Source organism: Phascolarctos cinereus, unplaced genomic scaffold (genome assembly GCF_003287225.1).
Source record: "Phascolarctos cinereus isolate Bilbo 61053 unplaced genomic scaffold, phaCin_HiC Scaffold_4;HRSCAF=312, whole genome shotgun sequence".
Lineage (NCBI taxonomy): Eukaryota > Metazoa > Chordata > Mammalia > Diprotodontia > Phascolarctidae > Phascolarctos > Phascolarctos cinereus.
Genome location: NW_027555847.1, coordinates 683,611,064 through 683,637,553, shown reverse-complemented (window position 1 = coordinate 683,637,553; position 26,490 = coordinate 683,611,064). Strand labels below are relative to the sequence as shown.

The 26,490-nt window shown below is 52.9% G+C and overlaps 3 protein-coding genes across 14 annotated transcripts in view; all 3 read left to right on the top strand.

The window, feature by feature from the left end:
• The first annotated feature begins 426 nt into the window (after positions 1-426).
• Positions 427-5,274, top strand: ZNF358 (zinc finger protein 358). 4 transcript variants are annotated; one of them, XM_078154244.1, is made up of 3 exons: positions 427-516; positions 2,656-2,785; positions 3,198-5,274. In XM_078154244.1, the coding sequence occupies exons 1-3, from the start codon at positions 502-504 to the stop codon at positions 5,183-5,185; spliced, it is 2,133 nt and encodes a 710-aa protein (XP_078010370.1). In that variant the 5' UTR covers positions 427-501; the 3' UTR covers positions 5,186-5,274. The 4 variants fall into 4 exon arrangements, with proteins under 4 accessions (XP_078010370.1, XP_078010371.1, XP_078010372.1 ...); XM_078154245.1 differs by lacking the exon at positions 427-516 and adding an exon at positions 948-1,287; XM_078154246.1 differs by lacking the exon at positions 427-516 and adding an exon at positions 1,452-1,560.
• Positions 5,275-6,554: 1,280 nt separating this feature from the next.
• On the top strand, positions 6,555-20,439 carry MCOLN1 (mucolipin TRP cation channel 1). Of its 3 annotated transcripts, XM_020979868.2 has the most exons (14): positions 6,556-6,695; positions 12,916-13,115; positions 13,485-13,652; positions 13,788-13,953; positions 14,650-14,761; positions 15,144-15,240; positions 16,873-16,972; positions 17,139-17,245; positions 17,452-17,601; positions 18,483-18,584; positions 19,022-19,144; positions 19,385-19,591; positions 19,910-20,046; positions 20,139-20,438. In XM_020979868.2, the coding sequence occupies exons 1-14, from the start codon at positions 6,665-6,667 to the stop codon at positions 20,173-20,175; spliced, it is 1,737 nt and encodes a 578-aa protein (XP_020835527.1). In that variant the 5' UTR covers positions 6,556-6,664; the 3' UTR covers positions 20,176-20,438. The 3 variants fall into 3 exon arrangements, with proteins under 3 accessions (XP_020835528.1, XP_020835527.1, XP_020835529.1); XM_020979869.2 differs by lacking the exon at positions 18,483-18,584 and having other exon boundaries at positions 6,555-6,695; positions 19,910-20,439; XM_020979870.2 differs by lacking the exon at positions 12,916-13,115 and having other exon boundaries at positions 19,910-20,438.
• Positions 20,440-20,563: 124 nt separating this feature from the next.
• PNPLA6 (patatin like domain 6, lysophospholipase) overlaps positions 20,564-26,490 on the top strand; it is a 40,344-nt gene continuing 34,417 nt past the window's right edge. For 4 of the 7 annotated variants that reach the window (XM_078154243.1, XM_078154239.1, XM_078154241.1 and 1 more), the window contains exon 1: positions 20,816-22,841. In XM_078154243.1, the coding sequence (XP_078010369.1) occupies positions 22,831-22,841 (11 nt within the window). In that variant the 5' untranslated portion in view covers positions 20,816-22,830. The other 3 variants (XM_078154242.1, XM_078154240.1, XM_020979865.2) reach the window with 2 other exon arrangements.

The window sequence follows — 26,490 nt, the reverse complement described above, 5'->3', positions numbered from 1 at the left end:
TCTTGGTACAGTGGATAGAGCTGGAGAAGGAGGTGCTAGACCACTCCAGTATCTTTGCCAAGAAAGCCCCAAATGGGGTCATAAAGAGTCCGACCTCACCGAAGGTTTAAAAACCACATGATTCAGCATCCCATTCCAGGACATTGCCACAGTCACTGGGAAAGCAGCAAGAGGCAACATAGGTTTCAGGGCCGATTTGTATTTTTAGGTATTTCATAGGTTCTCCAAAGGATCTTAGGTCTCAGTGATACAGGCTTTTCTTCTAATGATACACCTCAGAGCCCACTCATCCTATGTGACTCTCATGCTTGAACTCCCAGGGTAATGCTGAGGAAGGCCCGGTGGATACGAGGGTTAAAAGGAACTCTGTGCTTAACTCTGCACAGCTAGAGCCTTGAGCTCGGCAGAGGAACTGCATTTCTGGTGGGCCAGGAGGAGAAAGCAAGAGGCCTGGATCAGAGGCAGGGGTACAGTCATCAGAAGTGTTCAAAGCAGAAAACAATGTCTCAGAGTCAGGTAGGGGAAAATGGTAATACCTGGAGCTTTCTGTAAGCTGTGCGGCAGGGGGCAGGGGGCTGATTGTGTTTGCCCCGCTTCTGTGATAGAGGGACTGGAGCCATAGGTCACCTGTAACTACTGTGTCTTCCAATTGACTTTTGTGGTGGCAAGGTTCAAGGTTCAGTTTCACAGGCTCTTTGCCATCACCTGGGTACTACAGAAGTTGCAAAGAGCAAGTATCTGAACCCAGGTCCTCTGACTCCAAATTCATGAGCCTCCCCCCCTTTCCCCGGGCTGCTGGCCCTGCTGACACGGGCCCTGTAGATGGCATGGGCTGCTGGCACCTGCCCGGGGACACAAGCCTCTCTGCACCAGAGCCAAGGAGTGGGGGAGGAACGAGAAATCAGGGGGCAGTCGAGGCGTCTGGGAGGGCTACTGGGAGAAGGAGAAGCGGGAGGAGTGAGTTCCGCTGGCGGGGGAATTGAGGAACAAGAAGAGATGATCCGCTTCCGCGGGGGCCTCTCCTGGGTCAGAGCGGGCTGGGGACGTCTGGAGAAAACGGCGCCTGGTTGGGGGCTGGGCCTGGGGCTCCGCCGGACCGGTGGCTGAGCGCGGGCTCCTGGCCTGTGTGTGCACCCCTCTGACCCTGGAGAGCCTCGCACCTGCAGGAAGGAAGGACTTTCTAGGCCTGCCCAGAGGAAATGTCTGGCCCTGAAACAGAACAGAGTCGCCCTGGCCGCGGTGGCGTCTGAGTGCTCCAGAAACTGATCGCGTTGGCCCTCGGCCACTGTAGGCACTGACCGCTGGGGGCAGGGGGGCCTAGGCTCGCTCTGTGTGCTTCACGGCCGGGGGGGGGCAGCTCGGCGCGATTGGGGGGGGGGGCGTCTCTCCTTAGCCCTTAGGGGAGGTCCGGGCGCGGGAGCCCGGTGGGGCCGGGGCGGCTCCTGGCCTGAGCGAGGTCGGGCAGGACAAAGAAGTCGAACCACTCCAGAAAACGGCTCCTTTTCCCACATTCGCCAGAGCTGGGGAGCGGCCCCTCCCCCACAGGGGGCCCCAGGACCGGTGGGCGGCGTCGGAAGGAGGCGGGGGGGCACTGGGGGCCGGCGCCAGGGGTTGGGGGTGCGGGGAAGGGGCCGGTGGGGCCGGCTGGGGCCGGCTGGGGGTAGGATCGGTGGAGGGAGGGGACGAGCGGGGCGGGGAGGGGGCCGGGAAGGGCGCGGGGGTGGGAAAGGGGGGACGAGACCGGCCGGAGTGTGGGGGGGTGCACCACGTGGGGAGGGGACGGCGCTGGGTGAGGAGGGAGCTGGCGCCGGGGCCAGCGCGGGGGGCCGGGAGGGGTCAGGGAGGGAGGGGACTGCGCGGGGCGGGGCCGGGGGCCAGGGGCCAGCGCGGGGGGAGGCGGACGAGCGGAGGAGGAGGAGGAGGAGGAGGAGGGGCAGGGGCCGCGGAGTCTGGAGCGCCGGCGCCGCCCGCGCTCGCTCGGACGGGCTGTCGGTCGGGGTGACCCTGCCGGAGCCGGCCCCGCCCCCAGGCCCGCGGACAGACGGACGGCCGAGCGGAGTGGCCGGCCCGGCGGACTACAAGTCCCAGCAGCTCCCGCTCGGCTCGGCTCGGGCTCGGACTCGGGGCGGCGGGAGGCTGCGGGCGGCTGGCGGGGCGGGCGGGCGGCCGAGGCCGGAGCCCTGGGAGCGGGGCCGCGGTGAGTTCTCAGCCCCGGGATGGGGGGGTGAGGGGCCGGGGAGGGCCGGAGCCGAGCCCCCAGGGCCCGAGCCTGCCGCTTCATCTGCCGAAATCCGGCCGCGGGCGGGCGGGGGCAGGGGGCGCGGGTGGGGCTCCCCCCCCAGTCTTCTCACTCCGGCCTGGGGTTTCCCGTGGGGGAGTTGGGGGGGGGAAGCCCCACGGACGGGCCCAGTTCGTCTCCCGGATCTCCGGGCCTTGAAGCCAGCCCTCCTCCTCGGGTGGGGGGGAAACTGAGGCCCTGCGAGGGGAGCCCCAGGCCGGGCTCGCTCCGGGCCTGTCTTCCTCCCTGCACCGCCCCCGCTCGGGGAGGGGGCGCTCCGTCCCCTCGGACTGCCTGGGGGACTTGAGTGGGTGTTTGCCGAGCCTCCCTTCCCCCTGCCCTCCTCCCTCTGAGCCCGGCTTTCCTTTCTTGGCCAGAGCCGCGTCCTCCAGGCGGGTGGGGTGTGCGCCCGGATGGAGAGAGGGGTGGTGAAGCCGCGGGGCCGGGCCCCGAGGGAGACCCTGGACAGCGACAAAGAAGACAGCTGCATCTTAAGCCCCTTTGCAGGTGAGGGGTGGGGAGGGTCTGCAAGGTGGTGACCAGTCCTGCTCCCTGGAGGAGGGAGGGAGGGAGGGAGGGGACTTGACAAGCCGGGGTACCTAGTGAGTAGTGGCAACCAGAGCCTTGGATGTGAAGCCAGAAGAGCTGGGTTTAAATTCCATTCCTGATAGAGTGACCTTGGGTAAGTCCCTTTCCTCTCTAAGCCTCAGTTTCCCCATTTTTTAAATTAGGGGATTGGGCCAGATCATCTCTAAGATGCCTTCTAACTTGAAACCCTATGATCCAGGAGTTCAGGCCACTGGGGAGGGAGGCAGGCAATCCAGGATTCCAACTCCGTGGGGAAGAGTCCTCACCATGAGTGAGAAATATCCTCCCCAAATTCCTGTGCTCCTGATTACCCTTTCTCTTTTTCCCACAGATGTGGTAGACAGTCCAGTACCAGATAGAGCCCCCAGTCCAGAGGGCTCTCTGGACAATACTCCCAGCCCTGAAGGCCCCTTCCCTGGCCCAGACAGGACCCCCACCCCAGAGGGCCGCTTCCCTACTCCAGAGGGTGCCACTTCACCTGCCAGTCCCAGCACTAGCCCTGCTCCTGAGGGCCTCAAAGGCTTTACCTATTCCCCCAAAGGCATCCCTGACCCAGATGGTGCCCCTGCCTCTACTCAGTCTGATCTGCCAGGGCAGGACAGCGACTTTAGCACTGGGGGCCTCCTCCCTGGGCTTGAAGGCACCCCAGGTTTGGCAAACCTAGTTCCTGGGGCAGCAGGCTCAGGCCTTTCTGGCATCAGTGTTGGTGATGGCAGTGCTGCCCGACCACCCAGCCCACCTCGGCCCTTCCACTGCCCGGACTGCGGGCGTTCCTTCCGTCGCAGCTCAGGGCTGAGCCAGCACCGTCGCACGCACAGCGGGGAGAAGCCATATCGATGCCCTGACTGCGGCAAGTCTTTCAGCCATGGAGCCACGCTGGCCCAACACCGTGGCACACACACTGGTGCTCGCCCCTACCAATGTAGCGCCTGTGGCAAGGCCTTTGGCTGGCGCTCCACACTGCTGAAGCATCGAAGCAGCCACAGTGGTGAAAAGCCACACTTGTGCCCACGATGTGGCAAGGCTTTCAGCCATGGCTCCCTGCTAGCCCAGCACCTACGCACCCATGGTGGTGCCCGCCCGCACAAGTGTCCAGTCTGTGGCAAGGGTTTTGGGCAGGGCTCTGGCCTGCTCAAACACCTGCGTACACATACAGGTGAGAGGCCCTATTCCTGTCCCCAGTGTGGCAAGGCTTTTGGGCAGAGTTCAGCCCTCTTACAGCACCAACGCACACACACAGCCGAGCGCCCCTATCGATGCCCACATTGTTCCAAGGCCTTTGGCCAGAGCTCCAACTTGCAGCATCACCTGCGCACACACACCGGCGAGCGGCCTTATGCCTGCCCTCACTGCTCCAAGGCCTTTGGCCAAAGTTCTGCCCTCCTGCAGCACCTCCATGTGCACTCTGGTGAGCGTCCCTACCGCTGCCGAATTTGTGGCAAGGGCTTTGGCCAGGCCTCCAGCCTCACCAAGCATCGACGGGTCCACGAGGGTCAGAGTGGCATCTATGATGGTGTCCAGGGAGGCATTTATGAGGGGATGCAGAATCATGTTTATGAGGGCAGACAAGGGGCTATCTATGAAACCCTTCAGGAGAATGTCTTCAAGGACATCCAGGCGAGTACTCAGGGAAACATCTATGAGAGTGTCCAAAATGAAGTCTATGAGGTGGTCCATGATGATACATACGAGGAAATGCAGGAGGGTGTGCGTGAAAATACCCAAGATAATGTCTTCCGAGGTGTCCGAGATGATGTCTATAAGAGTGCCCGGAATGATGCCTATGATAGCATCCCAGAGGATGTAAACAAAGATGCCCAGGACAATGTCTATGGGGGTGATCGAGATGAAATTTATGAGCGAGTCCAGGATGATATCTACAAGGACATCCAAGAGGTTGACAAAGAGGGAATCCATGAGACCTCTGCAGGGGCACCCTCCACCTTGCCTCCTACTGGTGAGGACAATGAAGATGACTATGGTGGTGGTGACTATGGTGATGAATTTGATGATGATGCCACTTTTAGAGGTGGTGACTATGGTGATGAAGACAATGAAGATGACTATGGTGGTGGTCACTATGGTAATGAATTCAATGATGATGCCACCTTTAGAGGTGGTGACTACGGTGATGAATTCGATGATGATGCCACCTTTGGAGGTGGTGACTATGGTGATGAATTCGATGATGATGCCACCTTTAGAGGTGGTGACTGTGGTGATGAATTCGATGATGATGCCACCTATGAAGGTGGCAAGTATGATGGTGGTGATGGCGATGGCAATGGCAATAGTGATGGCGATGATGGAGATGACTGAAGTTCCCTTGCTCAGGGGCCCAGCTGGGGACAGGAGGAAGAGGCAGTGATAGGGCCTGGGGGGTGAGGGCCAGTTTGGGGGAAGGGTGGGTGGGGGGGTGGGACTGGGAGCCTGAGGGCTGTAGTTGGGGAAGTTCTGGTCTGGAGTGGGAGGGGAATCTGGCAATGGGGTCGAGGCATGTATTGTCCAAGGCTCATGGTGTTAGTAAAATCCTCCCACTAATGTCTTGTGGGTCCTTGTTGTGGCTGTGTCCAGATGCGCTGTCTCTGCTTTTGTCTTTCTCTACCTGTTTTTGGCCTCTTAAACTTTTCTCTGCCTTTTTTTTCTTTTCTGGGTCTGTCTCTGTCCCTCTCTCTGTCACTATGTCTATGCCTCACCCCCCCCCCCCCCATACACTTTATCTCTGTTCTAACTGTCTCTGGCTCTTGGGGTGGGAATGTCTCTCCCATCTAAGAATTGGGTCTCAGCCCTCGGTGCTGAAACTAACTCTCACCTACCTTAGGTTACTTTGAACTAGCGATAGTAAAGAAGGGCCCTGGAGATACGACAGTGAAGATCCCCCTTTCCACTTTAGGAGATTATTTTCAGGGCTGATTGGGGCCTGTTGGCCTGGCCTGTGGGATTTGTGTGTATGTGCACATATGGATGTATGTTGCTGGTAGTATCTTAGGGCATAAGCCCCGAAAGGTCCCATGATTCTTCCCTCCCCTGCCCCCCTTAATCTCTTCTCCCTCCCAATCCCCAGTTCACTGGTAAGACTCCAGGGGCTCCAAGGTTGGATGAGAGGTCAAAGGATGTCCCATACTCTGAAGATCAGGGTTCCTAAAAAGGGGGGGGGGTGTTTGACCTCGAGAGACTTCAGGCCCCGCATACACACAATCCACTGGTCATACATGTGTCTGGATCAACATAAATTATACACAAGAGCATGCTAACTGATGGCACACGTGTGTAAAGCTGTGAACGTGCAAACTGGACAGAATCCTACACATGACACGAGAGCCCACGCAAAAACGTATGGAGGCAACTCCAGGCCACCTCCGCGTGGACGCACGGACACACGTGAGCCCGGGGCTACAAGCACACGCGTTCCCCGGTGCAGACACGTGGAGGGCCCCAGATCGAGAGGCGTGCACGTAGGGACGCACACACGCACCGGAGCGGAGAAAGCCGAAGCGGAACGACCTCCATCTCGCCAGCCTCCCGGACAAGGGCGCGGGGCGGCCCCGCCTCTCGGTCACGCGGGAGAGGCCAGCGTGCGTCACGTGCCAGGCTTTCCATGGTCACTTCCGCTTCGTAGCGGAAGGGGCGGGGTGGGCGCGTCGCGTCGTCGGGATGGTCCGCACGGATTTCCGCATCACGTGCCGAAGGCGGGGCCTGGGTCAGCTGACGCGGCGGGTTTGAAGCCGCGCCTGTCAGAGACCGGGAGTAGTTCTCTCCCTGCGGCGCGGTTCTCGCCCGGCCCCGGGCAGGCCCGGCATGGCGGACCCCACGGGCCGGAGTGGCTCAGGTAAGGGGCACGGGGGATGTCAGGCACCCCCGGAGCCTCGGCTTCCCTTGAGCCCCCAGGCTCCAAGGGCCCCGAGCTTCCCCGGTCTCATTCAGCCGGCCTGGGCTGCGAGTTCGGAATCGGCGCAGAGGAGGTCGTAGGGTCCTGATAGACTGGAGTCGGGGAGGGTCCTTACCGAGCAAGTCAGCGAGCACTTATTTAGCGCCTGCTGTGTGCCAGGCACTGGGCTAAGCGCTGGGGATACAAGGAGAGGCCAAAGACTGGCCCTGCCCTCAAGGAGCTCCTGGTCTGCTGGCAGAGGGTACGAAGCAGACTTAGACAGGATCGTCTCAGAGGGAAAGACGTGGCCTGGGAAAGGCTTCTAGCAGAAGGTGGGACTTGGGCCGAGACTTGAAGAAAGCAGAGAAGCCAGGACATAGAGATGAGGAGGGGGAGAAGGCCAGCCGTGGGGGACAGGCAGGGAGAATGCCCTGGATTTAATAGTGTGGGGGGGGTGCGGGGGCGGGGAGAGTAAGGTGTAAGAAGGCTGCCAAGGACTTATTGAGACATGGGGAAAAGGAAGCCCAGAGGGGTTGCCCAAGATCACAGAAGTGTCAGAGGTATAATTTGAACTCTGGCCCTCTGACTCCAGAGCAAATATTCTTTCCACTGCACCTCAGAGAGGTGCTAGATACTAGTACTTTTTGAGGAGTGTATATACTTTTCCTGTTGACATGTTGTGTGTTCCTCCTTTCTCTTAAAGGCCAAAACTATCTTTGTATCCTCGGTGTGTCTAGTACAGGTTTCTTGCATGTAGTTGAAGCCTAATAAAATGCCAGTTTGATTTGTTTGAGACTCGGTCATAATGATTAGTACCAACTAACATTTATAAAGCATTTTTGAGTTTGCACAGCTATTTACATACTGGGTGCCCCCAAAAGTCTTAGTGGTGTTAGTGCACCCTGTATATTACCTCCTTTCATCCTCATGAATACCCTTGAAGGAATGTACTGTAAGTGTTATTATCCATGTTTTACAGTTGAGGTAACTAAAGCACAGAAAAGTTATGACTTGGACAGGGCCACACAGTATGCCTCAGAAGCTAGGTCTTTCTGACTCCCAGGTCAAAGTTCTTTACCCATCACTCCCCATATGATGACAAGTTACTGTTCCTCCCTTAAATAGAGTTACATTCTTCAGGGCAAGAATGTCCTGGCAGGGACAAAGAAGAGTATATAATGCAATATCGAGATCGATGGGGTCAGAAAGAGATCACAGCAAGGTACTGTAGGAGAATTTGAAGAGGAAGAGAATACTTCCAGCCAAATGGATCTGGAAAAGCTTTAAGGAGTAGGTAACACCTAAGCTGATCCTCAAAAGAAGATAAGGATCTTGAAAAACTGAGATGAAGATTGCCTGTTTGGGGTGGGGTAGGACTGTCAAAAATATCTGTGGGTGGGAGAAGGCTTGTACTCTGGTTAGGCTGGAGTGTGGAGTCTTTAAGGAGAATAATATGAAATAAGACTTTGCAGGGAGGTTAGAACTAGACTGCAGAGGGCCCTAAATCCCAGAGCACAGGTTCATAATGTATTTTGTGTCATAGACGCCTTTGGCAGTCTGGTAAAGCCCATGGTGGCATTTCCAGAAGAAAGTTTTTAAATTATTGAAGGAAATACTAAAATTCAGTTTGAGATGAGTAAAAATAAGGTTGTAATTTCTTATCCATCCACGTTTGCAGGTTTCCTGCAATCTATTCAAAGATGTGTTGGGATCTGTGGACCTAACATTAAAAATGCATGTTTTGGGCAGCTAGGTGGTGAAGTGGATAGAGCACCGGCACTGAATTTGGGAGGACCTGAGTTCAAATGCGACCTCAGACACAACACTTACTAGCTGTGTGACCCTGAGCAAGTCACTTAATCTTATTGCCTAGCCAAAAAAAAAAAAAAAGAGAATGCCTGTCTTAGAGGGAACTACTGCTAAAGGTTCCTCCTGAGCAGAGGAATGACATGGTCCAGTTTGTGCCTTAGGAAGATTATTCTAGCAACCAAGAATGATGCACTGGAAATTGGAGAGACTGGAAGGAGGGAGAGGAGTTTAAAAGAAATAGTCTAGATTAAATGGTATTCTGAACTAAGGTGATGCTGGGTGAATGGAGAGGAGGGCACATGTGAGGGCAGTGTTGGAGGAAAAATTTACAGGATTTTGAAACTGATTGAATATGAGAGGAGGAAAGGAGAACTTTTCCTTTCAACCATGACTTTAGGGTTTTGAAGCTGAGGGACTCAGAGGACAGTGGTGTCATCCACAGAAATAGGGAAGTTGAGGATAGGGGCAAGTTTAGGGGGAAATAGAATTTCAGCTTTAGACATGTGGAGTTTGAATTGCCAAGAAGTCCCGATGAGATGTTCAGCAAGCAGTTGAAGATGCAGCCCTGGATTTCAAGATTTGGGAGTCATTTGTGAAGAGGTGATAATTGAATTCATGAGAACAGATAAGATCACCAAGGCAGAATGTGGAGAGGAGATGGAGGGCTCTGGACAAAGCACTTTGGGAGACACCCATACTTAGAATATGGGAGTAGGGTGGTGAACCAACCCAGAGGACTGAGGATTGCTCAGACGGGGACGAGGAGAATAAGGAGAAAGCAATATTGCAAGGGAGGAGAGTATTGTCAAGACAGGTCAACAGTCATGGAAGTGAGAGGTTACTAACAACTGAGGAAACCAGGAAAGACTTCTTTTCAAAGGTACCACCTTTTAAATCCTTAAAAGTGAAGGATTCTAAGGGGCTTAGGTAGAATTGGAGTGCATTCCAGTCTGTGCAAAAAAGCCCAGAGGCCTGTGATGGAATGCTGAGGCTGGGAGCATCTAGGAGGCCAGGTTTAACTGGAATGTCATTTGGGAAGGGAAGAATGGGAAATAAATTTGGAAAGCCCCAAAGTGGCTGTTCTCTCTTCAAGCCCTCCCCACTGCTCCCTCCCTTCTTCTAGGCAGGGAGACCTTGTCTTCAACTTGACTGACTGGCTATCTATTCGGAGGTCCCTTTTTGATGGCTCCAAATCATCCACCATTCTCTCCTGCTTAGAAGTATTTCTTCTTGCTCAAGTTCAGCCTTCTATAGTACTTGTTTTCATCCTTTATCCCAGTGCCCCTTCAGTCACTTCCCCTCTGTCTCACTATCTACTGGTTTCTTCCCTGCTGTTTATAGACATACCTAGGTCTCTCCACCTTTAAAAAACTTTTCAGTTGACCCCACAGTACTCCCTCAAGCTCTTCTCTTTCACAGCCAGAATCTTTAAAAAGCCACTACACTTCTTGCCTTTACTTTATTTCCTCCCACTCTTCAACCCATTCCAGTCTGGATTCTCACCTCCAATCTTAGGTATGATGTCTCAGTTGCTAAATCCAAGGATCTTTTCTCAGTTCTCGCCCTTCTTGACTTCCTGCAACATTTCACATTTCATTCTGTTGACCACTCCCTCTTTCTGAATATCCTCCCTAGGTTTTGAGACAGAGGTTAAGTGACTTGCCCAGGGTCACACAGCTGGAACATGTCTGAGGCTGGATTTCAGGTCTTCCTGGTTCCAGGCTCAGTGCTCTATCCACTGTGCCATCTTGCTATTCTTTATCACTTAGCGAATGACTGTCATTATTATGCATCTGAAGCAGTTCCTTACATATGTTGAAAATGAGACCTTTGGCCGAGTGCCCCCAGTTATCAGGTGTCATCTTGCTGATTTCATCTCTGAGATATGTATCACATCTCTCCCCTTCCCTTCTCTTAGATCACCCCCTCGTCACCTCTCCTGGCCGATGGCCTTTGCCTTCTGGCTGCCTTCTCGAGGTACACTCGAGTCTGTCTTTCACCTCCAGGCCTGTGCAGAGGTACTGGAATTAAATAAAATACTCTTCTGTTGGGCATTTCAAGCCCTCAAGTTTCGACTCAAGCTCCCTTTCTGGTCTTATTGCATGTTACTTCCCTCCCTGGGCCCTAAGGTCCAGCCAGACGAGGCAAGGCTGCTTACTGTTTGACCATCTATCTCTAGGCTCCTTGCCTTTGAGCATGCTGTCTGCTAGATCTGGGCTGTACTCTGCTCTGACCTCTACCTCTTAGACTCCTTGGTCTAAGTTTTCTGAGTCTAAATGACTCTGAGCTCAGTTCCAACGCTGCCTCCTTCAGGATTCCCTAGCTACAGTTTGTCATGAAGCCATGTTTCAGCTGTGTCGGTGCTAATCGAAGGAATTGGCATCTTAGCCTAGCTGCATTAGGGAACCCCTAAAGGTACTTTAGCAGGAGAGCAATGAGTTCAGGATTACGTGTGAAGAATCTCATTTGGCAACTGTCAAGAGCATTGGGAGAGGGGAGAGCCTGGATACTGAGAGATCAGTGAGGAAACTCCTGAAGCTGTCCTGGGCAGGAAGGTGATGGGGAGTTGGAAACCAAGGAAAGATCGAGGGGGTAAGAGATAGAGGAAAGGCCAGCAGGTTTACCCAGGCGGATTATTGGCAACTTTTGTGAGAAGAGTTTTATTTAAGTGTTAGGGTCAAGTCAGATTACAAGAGCTCCCGAGAGCAGTGACCATCTTCGGTGCTTAGCATATAGTAAGTACTTCGTGGGTGGTGAGGGAGGAGAGGCAACGAGTGGAAATGACCCTTTTTAGGAATTTATTATGGAGAAGGCCTGATAGCTGAAAGGGAAAGCTTTTAAGAGGGACATCGACTCCCAGGAATGACGCCCTTCTCTCCCAAGGTTCCTGCCAGCCTATGCCTTGTCTGCCTATACAGCCAGGTTTGCTCACTGAGCCCCAGACTGGAGAGGTAGCAAGACTTCATAGATAAAAACGTGGAGTTAATGGAGATGCTTGTTGTAGAATCCATAGCTAGTCACTTAACCTTTTTAAGTCTCAGTTTCTTTATGAAATGGGGACGGTTAATATTTGCATTTTCTAACTCAGTTCTGAAGAAAAATGAGGTCTAAATCTTAAGGCACAATGGGAATGAGATTGTTCCTGTTGTTCATTACTTAGCAGAGGGGGACTGTAGTCAGGCCAGGATTAAGTAACAGAGATGTGACCTGCTCACATTCTTCTGGGATCATCTAGTGACTCCTTCATTTTTACAGGTGGGAAAACAGGCCCAGAGAGCTTAAATGTGGTGAGAAGCATCTAGGGGTTTCTTGGACTTGAGAAGGAGAAGGTTCTTTCTCGACGCTGAGGGAATTCAGTAGCTGTCTCAGACTGAAAGTCTGAGTTTCCTTTTGTGTGAAGCCGGGCATCAGAGATACCCTTAAAGGCAGGGCTGGCCCTTGAGGTAGAGAGCCATGGTTTCTTTTTTATTTTGTTTAAAATTTTTTTTATTTCAATCAGTGAAAATCCAGCTTTTCTTTCTCCTCCCTTCCTCCCCATCCCCACCCCTGCCCTGCTGAGAAAGAAATATGAACTATTTATACACATGTGTGATGAAGCAAAATAAATTGCCCCATTGTCCACGCCCCCACATATATGTCTCAGTTTTCACTGGAATCTCTTTCAGGAGGTGGATGGCATGTTTGATCATGAGTCCTCTGGAATTGTGGCTGGTCATTGCATCAATCAGAGTTCTTTCAAAGTTGTTTATCCGACAGTAATGTTGTTACTGTAGAAACTGATCTCTTAGTTCTACTCACTTCACTCTGCATCAGTCCATACAGGTTATCCCAGGTTTCTCTGACAGAGTCCCTATCATCATTTCTTACAGCATGATAGTAGTATTCCATCACCATACATTCATACACGATAACCTGTTTAGCCATTCCTCAGTTCAGGGATACCCCCTCAGTTTCCAGTTCTTTGCCACTACTAATAAAAATATTTTTGTACACATAGGTCTGTTAATTCTTTGATCTTTTGGGGGTATAGACCTGATAACTGGTTTTACTGGGTTGCAGGATATTCTTACATTTAGTAACTTTTGGGGTGTTATTCCAAACTGCTTTCCAGACTGGCTGGACTGATACACTATTTTCCTACAGTCCCTCCAGCATTTTTCATTTGTCTTTGCTGTTAACTTTGCCAGGCTGAATGAGTACGAAGTTGGGAGTTTTAAAAATCTGCATCTTTCTAATTATTAGTTATTAGAACATTTTTTTCATATAGCTGTTGATAGCTTTGCTTTCTTCCTTTAAAAAGCACCTTTTGGTCATTTATCAGTTGGGGAGTGTAGAGTCACAGTTTCTAAGGGCCCTTTCCCTCCAACCCTAGAGCAAGCACCATTGCTTAGTGCCAGCTCTGGTCCTGGCTGTGGGTCCCAGGGAGACTCCCTACCTGTCAGCGAGGAGGAAGACCTACGCCGGCGTCTCAAGTATTTCTTTATGAGTCCCTGTGACAAGTTCCGGGCCAAGGGTCGAAAGCCCTTCAAGCTGATGCTGCAGGTTGCCAAGATCCTCATCGTCACCATCCAGGTGCCCCTGGGGGCTACCTAAGGGTAACGGGGAGAGGAGAGGCAGCACTCAAGATATGGGGAAGAGAAAGAGGGAAGGCTGTTCTTCTTCCCCACGCTCTTAGCCCTGGTGAAATCCTCATTTTCAGTCTCGGGTGCCCCATGTTACCCTTCTCCCAGGGCCCTAGTCGTCTCCCATGAGTGAGGAGACTTCTTTCTCTCCTTCCCTTACCCCCACTGCCCTTTTCATCCAGGACTAAAAGGAGATGTAGTTGTCTGGGAAGGAAGTTGTGCTTTGAGACTCGGGGATGTGAAGTCAGAATCACAGCCTGTGGGGGGCTCTATCTCAGTGTCATCCCTGGCATCCTCTTCTCTGCCCCCTCCTTGGCAGCTCATCCTGTTTGGGCTCAGTAACCAGATTGTGGTGATGTTTCGAGAGGAGAACACAGTGGCTTTCAAGCATCTCTTCCTCAAGGATTACACAGACGGGGCTGATGATAGCTATGCTGTCTACACTCAGGCTGACCTCAACCAGTCCATCATCTTTGCTGTGGACCAGGTATGAGTATATGGAGATGTTGAGGGGAATAAGTCATCTGGGATTGGGGATTGTAGGGGTAGGGACAGAACTCAGGATGGAGAGGTAATGACTCCTTCCCCTCCTCCCGCTGCCCACTTCTTTGTCACTTACCAGTACTTGCGGATTCCTGAGCAGTCCCTGGGCAGATATGCCTATGTGCCTGGTGGGGGAGGCCCCGGGGCAAACGGCTCTGCCCTAGCTTTGTGTCAACAGTATTATCGCCATGGGCACATCGACCCTGCCAACGACACCTTCAACATTGATCCGATGGTGGTCACCGGTTAGTATGTATGGGGGATGTGGAGATGAGGGGTAGAGTGAAGGAAAAGGGCTGACACCTTTCAGGAATACCCCTGGGGCCTCCCACCAGGGCCTACCACCCCAGGAACATTCTGGTCCTTCCCCCTCCTCGGGCCTGCCCACCCTCTTCTTTGACCTGTTTTTTACTCTCCTGGATTTTCCCCTCCTTTCCTTAAGGCCTTTGACCCTGGAAGTGTGTCTCCTGCTCCCCAAGACATCAGACAAGCAGAGGTAAAAGGACCCATAGTGACAGATGTCACAGGGCCACCAGGGTCTCTTGAATCTTTTAACAAAAGTTTTCTCCATTCCTTGGAACTTGCCTTGGTCTGTTCAGTGTTTGGAATCCCTTCCTCCACTATAATCCTGATAGCTTCCATTTCTGAAGTCCTGTGAGGCTCTGCTCACACCAGTCCTGTGAGGGAGGGAATACAAGTTATGAGTCTCTTCATTTTACCGAGAGGGAGAGTGAGGTTCAGAGAGATTGGGTGAGTTACTTCCCAGGGTTCCCCAGTTATTAAATGGCAGAGCTGGAACTTGAACTCACGGGCTTTGGAGGTCTGGAGGCTTGAAATCCGAGTTATGGAGCCTCCAGTGGAGAGACCGCCTGCTCCCTCCCTCGGAGGTTTCTCTGGCAGGGGCACAGAGGGCCTGTCTGATTCTCATCCTTTCTTCCCAGATTGCATCGGGGTGGACCCTGCAGAGCGGTACCCTCTGCCCCCAGACCAGGAGTTCTTTCTGTCCCCATCACGAGGCAGTAGCTACAAGAACTTCACACTCAAGTTTCACAAGTACTTGACTCCTTGATCCCTGTTTTGCCCTCTGTATTCCCCTTCTTCCCCCGACTGCAGCTTCTGCTGCTTCTCTATGTGGGTCTATGGAAAGAGTCTCCTAACTGTCTTGTCTGCTACCCCCTCCCCCTTCCAATAAGGAAGGCCAGGGGAAGGGAGACAATGTGGACTGACTCCAGCTGCAGATAGACTTCCTCAAAATTTTGTCAGGAAGCAACAACGGCAGTCACCAGAGCTGCCCAGCGCCCCCTCCCCCCAGAAGAGCAGGGCCAGCTGGGCTTTCCCAGGAGGCAGCAGGTGCTGATGGGCCAAGAGGGAGAAGAGGTGAAGCTTCCCTTGTCCCCATCTTCCCTCACCTCATCTCCCCCACTCCACCTCTCAGGCTGATCAACGTCACCATCCGTTTCCAGCTCAAGACCATCAACCTGCAGACCATTATCAACAATGAAATCCCGGACTGTTATACCTTCACCATCCTGGTGAGCTTTGGGGCAGGGCAGCACCTTCATCCTGTGCTCCCACGCTGTGTGTTTGTAAGTCGTGGAGGGGTAGGAGGCTTTACAGAGGAGCTGTCCTTGGAGCCTGAGTGATGGCTAGCCCAGAGTGGGCTGGGTAGGTTTTCTGGAAGATTAGGGGATGGGTAGCCCTTGGTTGGACAGAACTACAGGTAGGGGAGACAGCTGGAGCCTGGTGTGCTGCAGGGAGAGTGAAGAGATCAGCCTGGTTTTAAAATGGTGCTGGAACTTGGAGGCAGCAGAGTGTGGTGGAGAAAAGACTGGATGTGGGTTTATGGAGGACCTGGGTTCAAATGCAGCCTCTGCTCCTTCATAGCTGTGTGATGTTGGGCAAATCCCTTACTTCTCTAAGCCTCCCTCATTGTTCTCTCTGTAAAATGAGAGGGTTGGAACGGATGCTGTGGGAGAGCCCTTCCGTGACTGCCCACAAGGATCTCAGACAGGAGGGAAGAGGAGGCTTGTCTCCAAGCTGACCCTGGAGGGTCTTAGCGATTAGGAGGAGGAGTCTGGACTGTGTCCTTAAAAGTTTGTGCAGAGCCCCTGCAGACCCCCTGCAGCCCTGTGAGCGGGCAGGGCCACGGTCTCCTCCTGAGCTGCCGAGTCAGAGGGGGCAGGAGGCTGTGCCCCCAACAAGCCATGTGACCCCTCTTTCACATGGGGTCAGCTTTCACTGCTGCCTCCCACGTGTGTGTGAGGCTAGCACTTTGATGAGAGCTGTTGCTGCTGTGTTGAGGCAGGTGGGCCTGGGGAAGGAAAGGCATTTTCTTTCAGCCCTCGGGAAAGAGCTCCTGAGGAGCTGCCTGGAGTGGGGGTGCTGATGAAGACCCTCCCCATTCTACCCTGTGGGGCACTTCCTCACCCCCAAGGGCCAGGCTCGGTCAGTCTTGTCCACTTCATTTCCCTGTTTGTCCTCAGTGTATCGGCCGCCAGGGGGCGCCAGACCTGGAGATGTGGACTCAGATCCTCACTAGCTGTGTGACTGAGCAAGTCACTTCACTAACTTTCATTTGCCTCAGTTTCCTCAGTTGTAAAAGGGGGTGATAATAGCACTTGCCTCCCAGGGTTGTGAGGGCCAGGTGAGATCATTGTACATCCCTTAGCGCGGGGCCTGGCACATAGTAAACCCTACGTTAATGTTAGCTGTTACTCACGATGGAAAATGCTGTCCACATCCAGAGAGAAAACCGTGGAGGCTGAAGGCATGTTGAAGCATGCTGTTTTCTCTTTTTTTTCTTTCTTGTGGTTTTTCCCTTTTGTTCTGATTCTTCTTTCACAACATGACTAATGTGGAAATATGTTTAATGTGATTGTACATATTTAGCCTACATCAGATAGCTTGCCTGACTTGGGGAGGGGGAGGGAAGGGAGAGAGGGGAAAAAAATTTTGGAACTCAAAATCTTATATAAGTAAATGTTCAAACTTTCTTTACTTGTAATTGGAAAAAATAAAATACTCTTAAAAAAATAAATGTTAGCTGTTACTATGATGAATATCTAGATCTGCTTATTTCATTCTGAATTAGTTTAAGCAGGTCTTTCTGTTTCTTAGTCTTCCTCACATGTATTGTCACAATGATAACTCTGTTTTATCTCCAGATTACATTTGACAACAAAGCCCACAGTGGGCGAGTCCCTATCAGCTTAGAGACCAGTGCCCACATTCAAGAATGTAAACACCCCAGTGTCTTTGGGCACGGTAAGATCTGATACCCTGGCTCCTCTCCCTTCACTTCTGTATGTCAAGCTTCCTCCATGATTTGGACCCCCCTGCTCTCTGCCTTTCTCCCTCCCCTCTGTTCTGTTCCTTGGTTTCCCTAAGTCACCACTTTCTTGCCTCCCACAATCCACCATCTTTTCTCCAGGAGACAACCGGTTTCGCCTCTTCTTCGATGTGGTCGTGATTCTGACTTGCGCCCTGTCCTTCCTGCTCTGTGCCCGTTCCCTGCTTCGTGGTTTCCTGCTGCAAACTGTGAGATTTAGGATTACACACCCTTTCTTCCTTCTCCCTAACTGCTGCTGCCTTCTGTTGCTCAAGGCCTTGGGACCACCCTCCCATCATTCAAGTTCCCACCACTCATAGTCTTGGGAGTGCCCCCAAAGCAAGTTTAACTGGGGAGAGGGAAGGGAATCCAGGTGTCTTGGGTGGCATTTTGAAGGGTTTCTCCCATTTCCCAGGAGTTTGCCCGTTTCCTTCGTCGACGCCAGGGGCATGCCTTGAGCCTGTGGGAGCGGCTGGAGTTTGTAAATGGCTGGTACATCCTTCTTGTGGCCAGTGACATACTCACCATATCTGGCACTATCATGAAGATTGGCATTGAGGCCAAGGTGGGCTGGGGGATACAGCCTCCCAGTCCCAAGAAGTCAGGCAGGTCCCCTTGCTGGGGGGAGGGGAGAGAAGAGGGGGAGGGAGTGAGTGTCCTCAGGGTATAGGAGAAAGTCATGTGGGGAGGAGGGGAGACTTTGGTCTGGAAGGGAACTGAAGGCTGGATAGGGGAGTGGGGGAGAGTAAACACTGGGCTCCACCACTGTTCCTGGGGGTCCCTGCTCCACACTGACCTCAGAGTAGGGCCTTGCAAGCAGGCCATGGTCTGGGGTGAAAGGCCCCTCTTTTCCTTTTGTGGGGGCCCGGGTTCTCTCTGGAGCCATCTCGAGGTGGGACTGCTACATCCCCAAGGTCTGTCTCCTTTTCCTGGCCCAGGCTTGTGTCTCCCAAGAAATCTTTGTTGCTCCTGTTCTGTGAAAACCCTGTCTTTCTCATATCTCTTTCCCTTCAGTTTCCATGCTTGTGAGTCTGTCCCCTCTGGTGTCTGCCGTGTGGGCCATCCCCCTCCCTGCCCCACTTCCCTGTCCCTGCATCTTCTCTCCACTGTGTCTCCATGCATGTCCTCTGGGGCCTGAGGTAGCAACTCTCTTGGAAGTCTTGACCTATCCTGTTTATTCTCCTGCTCCTCCCACCCCTGGGCACTGCCCTCTTTCCCATCTGACTCTGCTCTTTTGTCTTCAAGTCCACAAGTAAGTGCGCGCACGCCGCACACACACACACACACACACACACACACACACATGCACATGCGTGCGCACACAAGCACCCATTCATACAGCACAGGATGGATGGGGGCCAGTGCACAAGGGAACAGCTGAGGAGACACCTGCATCAGGTAGAGGCTGTGTCCCCCTAGAGCTGATGGAGTACCCTGTGCCCCCAGAACTTGGCCAGCTATGACGTCTGCAGCATCCTGCTAGGCACCTCCACTCTGCTTGTCTGGGTTGGCGTAATCCGGTATCTTACCTTCTTTCAGAAATACAATGTGAGCCCAGACCCTGCAGCCCTCTCCTTCCCTCCATAGTAGCCTTGGCTCCTGCCCAGCCCCTCTCCCCTCACACCCCTTGGGAAGGCTGTATGACCATGAGCCAGGCTTGTACTGGGCCTCTTCTCTATCTTGAACATAGAGGTGCTGAGGCCAGAAATACAGCGTGAGCCCAGACCCTGCTACCCTCCCCTGCTCTCCACATTAGAAGGCTGGCTCCTGCCCAGGCCCTCCTGTCTGCCCCAGCCAGTGGAAGGGCTGTGACCATAGGCCAGGCTTGTAGCAGGCCTCCTCCCTATCTTGAACAGAGAGTGGCTGGCAGACCTGCATCCTTGGTGAACCCTGACCTCTCCCAGTACTTGGCCTCCCAATCTCAGAGGGGCTAGGGCCGGCCAGTCCTTGGGGTAGCGTTGATGTCCACGTTTTGTCCCCTCCAGATCCTCATTGCCACCCTCCGAGTGGCCTTGCCCAGTGTCATGCGTTTCTGCTGCTGCGTGGCTGTCATCTACCTAGGCTACTGTTTCTGTGGCTGGATAGTATTGGGGCCATACCATATGAAGGTGCTTGGGACATCTGGTGTGGTTCTCAGCAAGGGAATGAGGACTGGGCCCTGTCCTGGTGGGAGGGTTTTTTGGGTGGCAGTTCTGTGCCTCTGAGCCTGGCTTAGGGTCTGGGACTTTTGCAGAAGATAAAAGGGAGAAATAGAACAGTTGGAAGAAGAGAGGGCCCTTTAGACTTGTCTACTTTGGAACTGCCCCCCCCCTTCTTCCGCCCTGACTCTGGTCTTTGGTCTCTTCCAGTTCCGTTCCCTCTCTATGGTGTCCGAGTGCCTGTTCTCACTCATCAATGGGGATGACATGTTTGTGACTTTTGCGGCCATGCAAGCACACAGTGGCCTGGTCTGGCTTTTCTCCCAGCTCTATCTCTACTCCTTCATCAGCCTCTTCATATACATGGTTCTCAGTCTCTTCATTGCTCTCATCACTGGCTCCTATGAGACTATCAAGGTAGGGCCCTTCTGCACTTGGAGTTCTGCCTCAGTCCTCGGCCCCTCCCTCCGTCCTGGTCCCTTCGGCCTCTGGGATGGGGAGGGCCCTGCCCTAGTAGGGGCATCTCATCTCACGTCCGTGTATTTACATATATGCTTATGGGGCACCTACCAGTGACCTGTTCTTGGTCCCGTTCCAAGTTCTGCGCACACCTGCGCGTGCACACAGGCACATACAAACTACGTGCAGTCGAGTGTGAGCCGCCCTACCCTGTGCACACGCGTGTTGGCACCCCCCCACACACACCCTCACGGAGGCCCTTCCTGCGTGTTACAGCAGCACCAGTCGGAGGGTGAGGCCCAGGGCAGCCAGCTGCAGGCCTACATCGCTAAGTGTCAGGACAGCCCCGCTTCCGGCAAATTCCGGCGCGGCAGCGGCACCGCCTGCAGCCTCCTGTGTTGCTGCTGCTCCAGGTACCCCGATCCTGGAGGGGGGTTTGGGGGGGGCGCTCCCCGGGGACCTTTCCTTTCCCTCTTCCCACCCTTGCTTTTCTGCTTCTTTCCAGGGAACCCTTGCAGGAAAACTCCCTGCTCGTGAACTGACCCGCGGAAAAGGCACGCGAGGTTTTTAGCCCCTCGTGGGATTGGACTGGATGCTTCCAGCGGTGTATTTATGGTTTTAGGGTTTGCTTTTAGGAAGTGACTCCTGGGACCGCGGGAACCCCTCCCCCGCAGCGGGACTTCGGTCTCCGAGGCTCGGCCCCTCCCGCCTGGGAGTCCCTCCGCGGGGCGGGGGGCGGGGCCGGGTCGGGGCCGGGCCCTTTTTGTAGCAGGACTGGGCGGCGGGGGGGGGGGGAACAATAAAGGATGAACACGGGACGCCCGCCATGTCTGGTTTTTGAGTCTGCGTCACGGCAGGGGCAGAGATGAGCCTCAGGCGCCCTCTCCGCTAAGGGTGGGGGGCGGGGAGCAGCGGCCTCAGGCTTGGAGGGGTGGGCAGGGGCCCATCTCTCGGCGCTTGAAACGGCCTAGTCTTTGAGGCCATTTTTAACAGGGCCGTGCCCCTCCGAGCAAGCTACGGAGTACGGTGGCCGAGAAGGGGCGGGGCGGAAGCGTAGGTCATCGCAGCGCGCCGGGAGCCGTAATTTAAAGGGGCCGCGCCTTCGCTGCAGCTGCGGTGGTGGAGGGACGGGCGGCGGCGACGCCGCGGAGTTGAGCCGGCTGCGGGCCCTGGTGAGTCCGGGCCCCCGGCGCGAGATCCCGGGGCGGTGTCCCTGGCAGCGGGAGGACTGGGATGATCCCCAGAGTTCATCCCCCACGTCCCTGTCTTGTCCCTTCAGATTCCCTCATTTCCCGCCCTCCCCCAAGTTCCTCATTTTTCCCGGTTCCCTGAGACAGTTTAATTCAACCGAAGCCTTTATGGGGCGCTTGCTATATGCCGACGCTGGGGATGCAAAGACCAGCAAACAGAAGCCGGGAGTCCCCTCTCTCCAGGCAGGAGCCCCCTGTCCTGGGGGGGCACAGAACCTGGCACCACCAAGTACCGGGGGAAGGAGCGGCCGTCAGCGGCTGGCGGAGACCCGGCTCTGGGGAGGCCGGGAGGGGCCTCCCCGGGGAAGGGGGCGGGGGTGAATCCCAGGCCTGGGCGCGGCAGTGGATCTGGATGCCCGTTCAGACCCGCCTGTCCCGGCACCGTCCGGGGCAGGAAGCCCCCCCGGCCCCCGAGGTAGCCGGCGCTGCTCGAACCGTCCCCTGTCTGGTTTAACCGGAGCCTTTGCCACTTCCCGGGGGCCAGGCCGTTCTCCCCGCCCGTGCTTGGAGGTCCTCTCCAGGCCAAGCATCAGCGCTTCAGCCAGTAATGTCCTGTTAGGGCCCCGCGGTGAGCCTGCAAAGACCACGTTAAGAACTCACCGCTTGGGACTTGTGCATGTGGAAGCATAGGCAGAATCAATGCAAGGTAGGGAAGAGGGCTGGGCGCCAGAGGTGCTGCAGAATCTGTGAAAAGGAGGTGATGGAGAGAGGGCATCCCAGGCATGAGGAACGGCCAGTGCAAAGGCGTGGAGACGGGAAGACAAGAGCCTCTTGTGAGGAACAGAGAGAAGACCAGTTGGACTGGTCCGAGGATCTCCTGGGAAGAGGGGCAGGGGCCCAGGTTGTGAGGGGCTGTCAAAGCCAGACAGAGGCGTTGATGCTGTGCCCTTGGGAGGTCCTGGAGTTTGAGCTGGGGAGTGCCACGGTCAGATGTCTGCTTAAGGAGGACGACTTTGGCAGCCGTGTGGCATCCGGGATGGATGAGAATGAACCTTATGCCCTGGTTCCCCTCCTCCAGGTGCTCCTTGCCTTATCAGTGTCCTCAGAATTGTCCTTAGAACTTCACGGAATACTTGATTTGATAACACTTCCCTTGTCTGATGGGCAGAGTGTAGAAGAGCTGTGATTCTTTAGTCCAGGATACCTCTCAGTCCAGCCAGAGATCACATCCGTTTTCACCTGGCGCTCACTGGCCACCAAAGCACCCGTATCTTTTCTCCACAGACCGCTGTGGGGCGGTGCTTCTGTCACTTTGTGTTTGCAAAGTTCAGTTTTTTGAGCTTAAGTATAAGACTTCACATTTGTTCCTGTTAAGTTTCTTATCATGTTTGACTCTGTTCTAGCTCAGCAAGATTTTTTTAAAAATACTGATTTTTTTCACAAAGAAAAAAGTATATTTAATTATGAGTTTACTGAATCGCAGAGTAAAGGTATTTCAGAGTAGGAACAGACTAAGCGTCTTTCTAATCTGATAGCTGAAAAAGAGTCATCTCCTCTTTACAGTCACAAGTCGTGAAACCTTTGCTCGAAGACTTCCCAAGTGAGAGAGCCTGCTGCTTTCCCAGGCGGCTCGTTGAATCCTGATTGTTATCTGTTGTATCAGCGCTCCCTCGATCACCCCTTCCAGCTTGGGGTTATTGTCAAACTTTGTAGGCGTGCCGATGATGTTTTCACACAAGTCATTGATGATTGCCAGAAGCAGAATCATTGATCCACTCTGCTTGGAGCCCTTCTGCCAAGAGGACATTGAACCATTAATGACTGCTCTTCAGTTTAGGCCTTTCAGCCGGTTCCAGATCTGCTTCCTTGTGCTGTCATTTAGCCCATACCTCTCTCTTTTTTCCCACCAGAACAGTATGAGAGTCTTTATGAAATGCTCTGCAAACATTTAGGTCAACTCTATCTGTATCATTCCACTGACCTACCAGGCTAGTAACGCTGTCAAAAATGGAAATAAGGTTTGCCTGACTTGAACTCTTCTTGATCAAAGCCATGTTGGCTCTTTGTGATCACCACTTTATTTTCTAGATGTTCACCTTTTAGTAATATATTCTAGAATTTTCCCAAGCCATAGGTTTATGTTTAGGAAACCCTACTCATTCTCTCTCTCTCTCTCTCTTTTTTACATTCACCCTTTGCTAGGTCTGTGACATGTCATCTTCCATATCATTTTTTCCTCCAAGTTGGGCCTGTGATTTAATTGACCTAGGGAACTTCTGGTGAGGACCTTCTACCAGTATGAGTTGGCCTGCTTTGCAGTTTATGACCTTAGAGAATTTCATGGGACACAGGGGGTTAAGTGACAGCCAATTTGTGTCAGAGGAAGTCTTTGAACCCACGTCTTCTTGATGCCTGCTCATTAACCTGCCCCTCTGGTGTCCTTTGAAGGCCCTGACAATGGGTCTGAAAGTACACATGCCTATTCGTTCATTACCCAAGGAGACAGAGTTCACCTGGGGTGGGTTCCTTGAGGTCCTCAAGGACAGCTGGTGTGCTTTTGCTTTTTCATAGTTATCTAGGGATGTCAGCTCTCTAATAGCCATTTTTGGTCTCGCCCTCCCTCCTACATACTTACCCCCCAAAAAAAATCCACAAAAGAGAGGATAAGGGGTTTGGTGGCTGTGTGAGCAGAGAAGAAGGTATGAATTTGAGAAAGGATGTGGAAATAGAATCAACAAAAACACAACAACTGGTAAGAGACTAAGATGATTCCGCTTGTGAACCTGAGCGACGTGAGAGATGGTGGTAAATTAGGGGAATTTGGAGGGTGGGGCCGATGGAGATAACAAGTTCTGTTTTGAACTGGTGAGTTTGAGATTTCTACAGAAGATCCTGGTGGGAATGTCCCGTAGGTAATGAATGGATCGAGTAGGACTGGAGCTCAGACAAGCGATCAGGACAAGATGCGTAGATCTGGGATTTGTCTGGTTAGAGGTGGTCAAATTGAATCTGTGGAAGTGAATGAGATCACTAACAAATTACATATAAAGTATGAAGAAAAACTAGGGCTAGTGCTTTGTGAGGTAACTAACTACATTTAGGAGGTTTGGAACAGGGATTGATGATCCAGAGAAGGGATGGTCAGACAGGCAGGAGGATGTTGTAGAAGAGATTTCTGTCTGGGTACAGGTTGGGTTACATGACCTCTAGTCTGACCTCTAGTTGCAGGTTGCTTCCAACTCTAAGATGCTGTGATTCTATGAGGAGAACCAGGAGAGGAGGGTCATGGAAAAAAAAAAAGGAGGAAGAAAGGGACCAGGAACAGTGCCCCTGGTCCTCTCAACTTCCCTCATCTCATGGTCCCATCTGTCTCTCCAGCCCTCTCAGTCTGCTGAATTCTGCTTCTCAGTTCCTCAGATCCTCAGTCTTCCAGCTCCCCAGGCCTCGTAACACCTAGTTTCTCTGCCTTGTATCCTTCCCTCTAGCTCCCCATTCTGTCCATCTCCTTGGCCCAACCGCCTGACTACCCTTGGTGTCTTAAGCACCTTCAGTCCCTCCTAGCCATCGTTAAGTCCTGGAGCTTTCCTAGCCCCTTTCTGAGAATCCTAGAATATCAAAATTGTATGTTGACCTCCCAAAGCCCTGTAGTCCAACTGGTATTCAAACGAGAATTCCCTCTATGAAACCGTTGACAAGTGGTCCCCAAATCTCTATTTGGCACGACCTCAAGGGAGGGGGAATCTACCATTTCCAAAAGCAGACTCTTTTTAAAAGCAGACTCTCTTTTGTGACCGCTCTGCTGGTTGAACGTCTCCATGTGCCAGGCACAGGGCACTGTGCTAAGCACTGTAGATACAAAGAAAAGCAGCAGCAGCTCCTAGTCTAATGGTGGAGACAATAGGTAAACAGCTATGTACAAATAAGACCTCTACAGATACACCGGACGTAATCAGTGCAGTGAAGGCACCAGCGTTGAGGGCAGTCCAGAAAGTCTTCTTGTAAAGTGGCACCTGAAGGAAGCCAGAAGGCTGAGATGAGGAGGGAGGCTTTGTTTATTTTATTCATTCATTTGTTCTAGGCTTTATTTGAAGCCCCAAACCTGCCTCTTGTCCACTTCTTCCCGTTCCCACCCTCCTTCTACAACAGCCCTTTAAATAGTGTCCCCCAAGATTTCCCTTTCTGGACTGAACATCCATTGTTACTTTAGCCAGTCCTCATGTGGCGTGCCCTCTGGTCTTGTCACCGTCCTGGTCATCCTCCTCTTAACCCAGCCTAGCTTATCGATGATCCGTCCTAAAGTGTGGGCCTCCCACCTTAGGACCATGCACAGTACAACAGGATCATCATTTTGCTCCTGAGAGCCACCATCTCCCTCCCTGCTGCCTAAGATTCATTAGCTTTTTGCTGTCAGGTCTCTGTTGAAGCATTTGGGTTGATGAGTTAGTGCCATGTCCATTTGCTTCTGTCCTTTAGACAGGAATCATTTGTGTTTGCATCCTGTCAATGTTATTCCTAGTCACTTCCCATTGCTTTCAGGCCGATTTCCCTCATAGCATTTGTATTCTGGAGGAACCTGCTTGTCCTTCTCTGACCTCTTGGAAAGCCGCTGTCTCCAAGTCTAGGCTGCCTGTTCTGCTTTACCCTCCTTTTCCTCCTCAGACATAAACTGCAAGCTGGAACAGGTCTGGTGCTTCTTTAGCAACTGGTTCATCTTGTTAGGTCGGTCAGGGCCATTATAGTAATTCCTCCTTTTGATTCCTTTACTTTTTGAAGAATGAAATTATCATTAGGACAAGTGAAGAATTTGTCAGCTGCCCGGCTTTTGGCAAAGAGGGCAAATGTGTGGATGGTTGCAATCCAACCCCTCGCCATCATGACGCCATTTCTGGGGCCCATCTGTGATGGGTTTCCTGAGTTCCTGGGCAGCGGGACCCAGTGACAATATTGCTTTCTTGTCTCTCCTTTGATCTTCACCCATCTGTTCTCCACCATGTTTCTCCATTCTGTCTCCTGAATTTCCTCACACTGAGCTCATCTTCTTAATATAGATTGCTATTTCCACACCCCTTTTCATCTGTTTTTTAATTGTTCTTTTGAATAAGTGATCAACCAGGTAACCCAGTGGAGAGAAAGTGGACTTGAATTCAGGAAGACCCAAATAGGAGGCCTGCCTCAGACACTGCCTAGTTGTGTGACCCTGGATGAGTCACTTGCTACCTTTCACCTCATTTTCCTCATCTGTAAAATGGAAATACTAATAACACCTTCTTCACAGAGTTGTGAAGATCAGTCAAATAAGTTAACACATGTAAAGTCATTTGCAAACCTTAAAGGGCCGTAGAAATGCTAGCTATGATGACTGTTGGATTATGCCCTTCAAGAAGCATGTTCTGTTGTTCTTCAGAAACATCCCAGTGGTCCTCAGTGACCCCAGTATTGCCCCAGTGCTTCCCTGTAATGGTCTAATGTCTCCCAGGATCCACCAGTGACCCCTGTTTACATCCTAGTGTCTGTCAGTGATATTCCAGTGTCCCCCAGTAATTTGCTTGGGTTGTCTTCCTGACAAGGGGAAGGGGAAAGGGGCGGAGCCCTACAAAGGGTGGGGGTTGGGTACAAGCTAGGGCGGAGGCCAGATTGTTCTTCACCTGAGGCCGCCTCTTCGCTGGG

What these genes read in the sequence shown, in the direction of transcription:
- ZNF358 (XM_078154244.1), top strand. An exon ending in CATCTTAAGCCCCTTTGCAG is followed by an intron (nt 2,786 to 3,197) that starts GTGAGGGGTGGG and finishes TTTTTCCCACAG; the next exon opens with ATGTGGTAGACAGTCCAGTA.
- MCOLN1 (XM_020979868.2), top strand. Translation starts at nt 6,665, where the DNA reads ATGGCGGACCCCACGGGCCGGAGTGGCTCAG. An exon ending in CCCCAGTGTCTTTGGGCACG is followed by an intron (nt 16,973 to 17,138) that starts GTAAGATCTGAT and finishes TCTTTTCTCCAG; the next exon opens with GAGACAACCGGTTTCGCCTC. An exon ending in TGGGGCCATACCATATGAAG is followed by an intron (nt 19,145 to 19,384) that starts GTGCTTGGGACA and finishes GGTCTCTTCCAG; the next exon opens with TTCCGTTCCCTCTCTATGGT.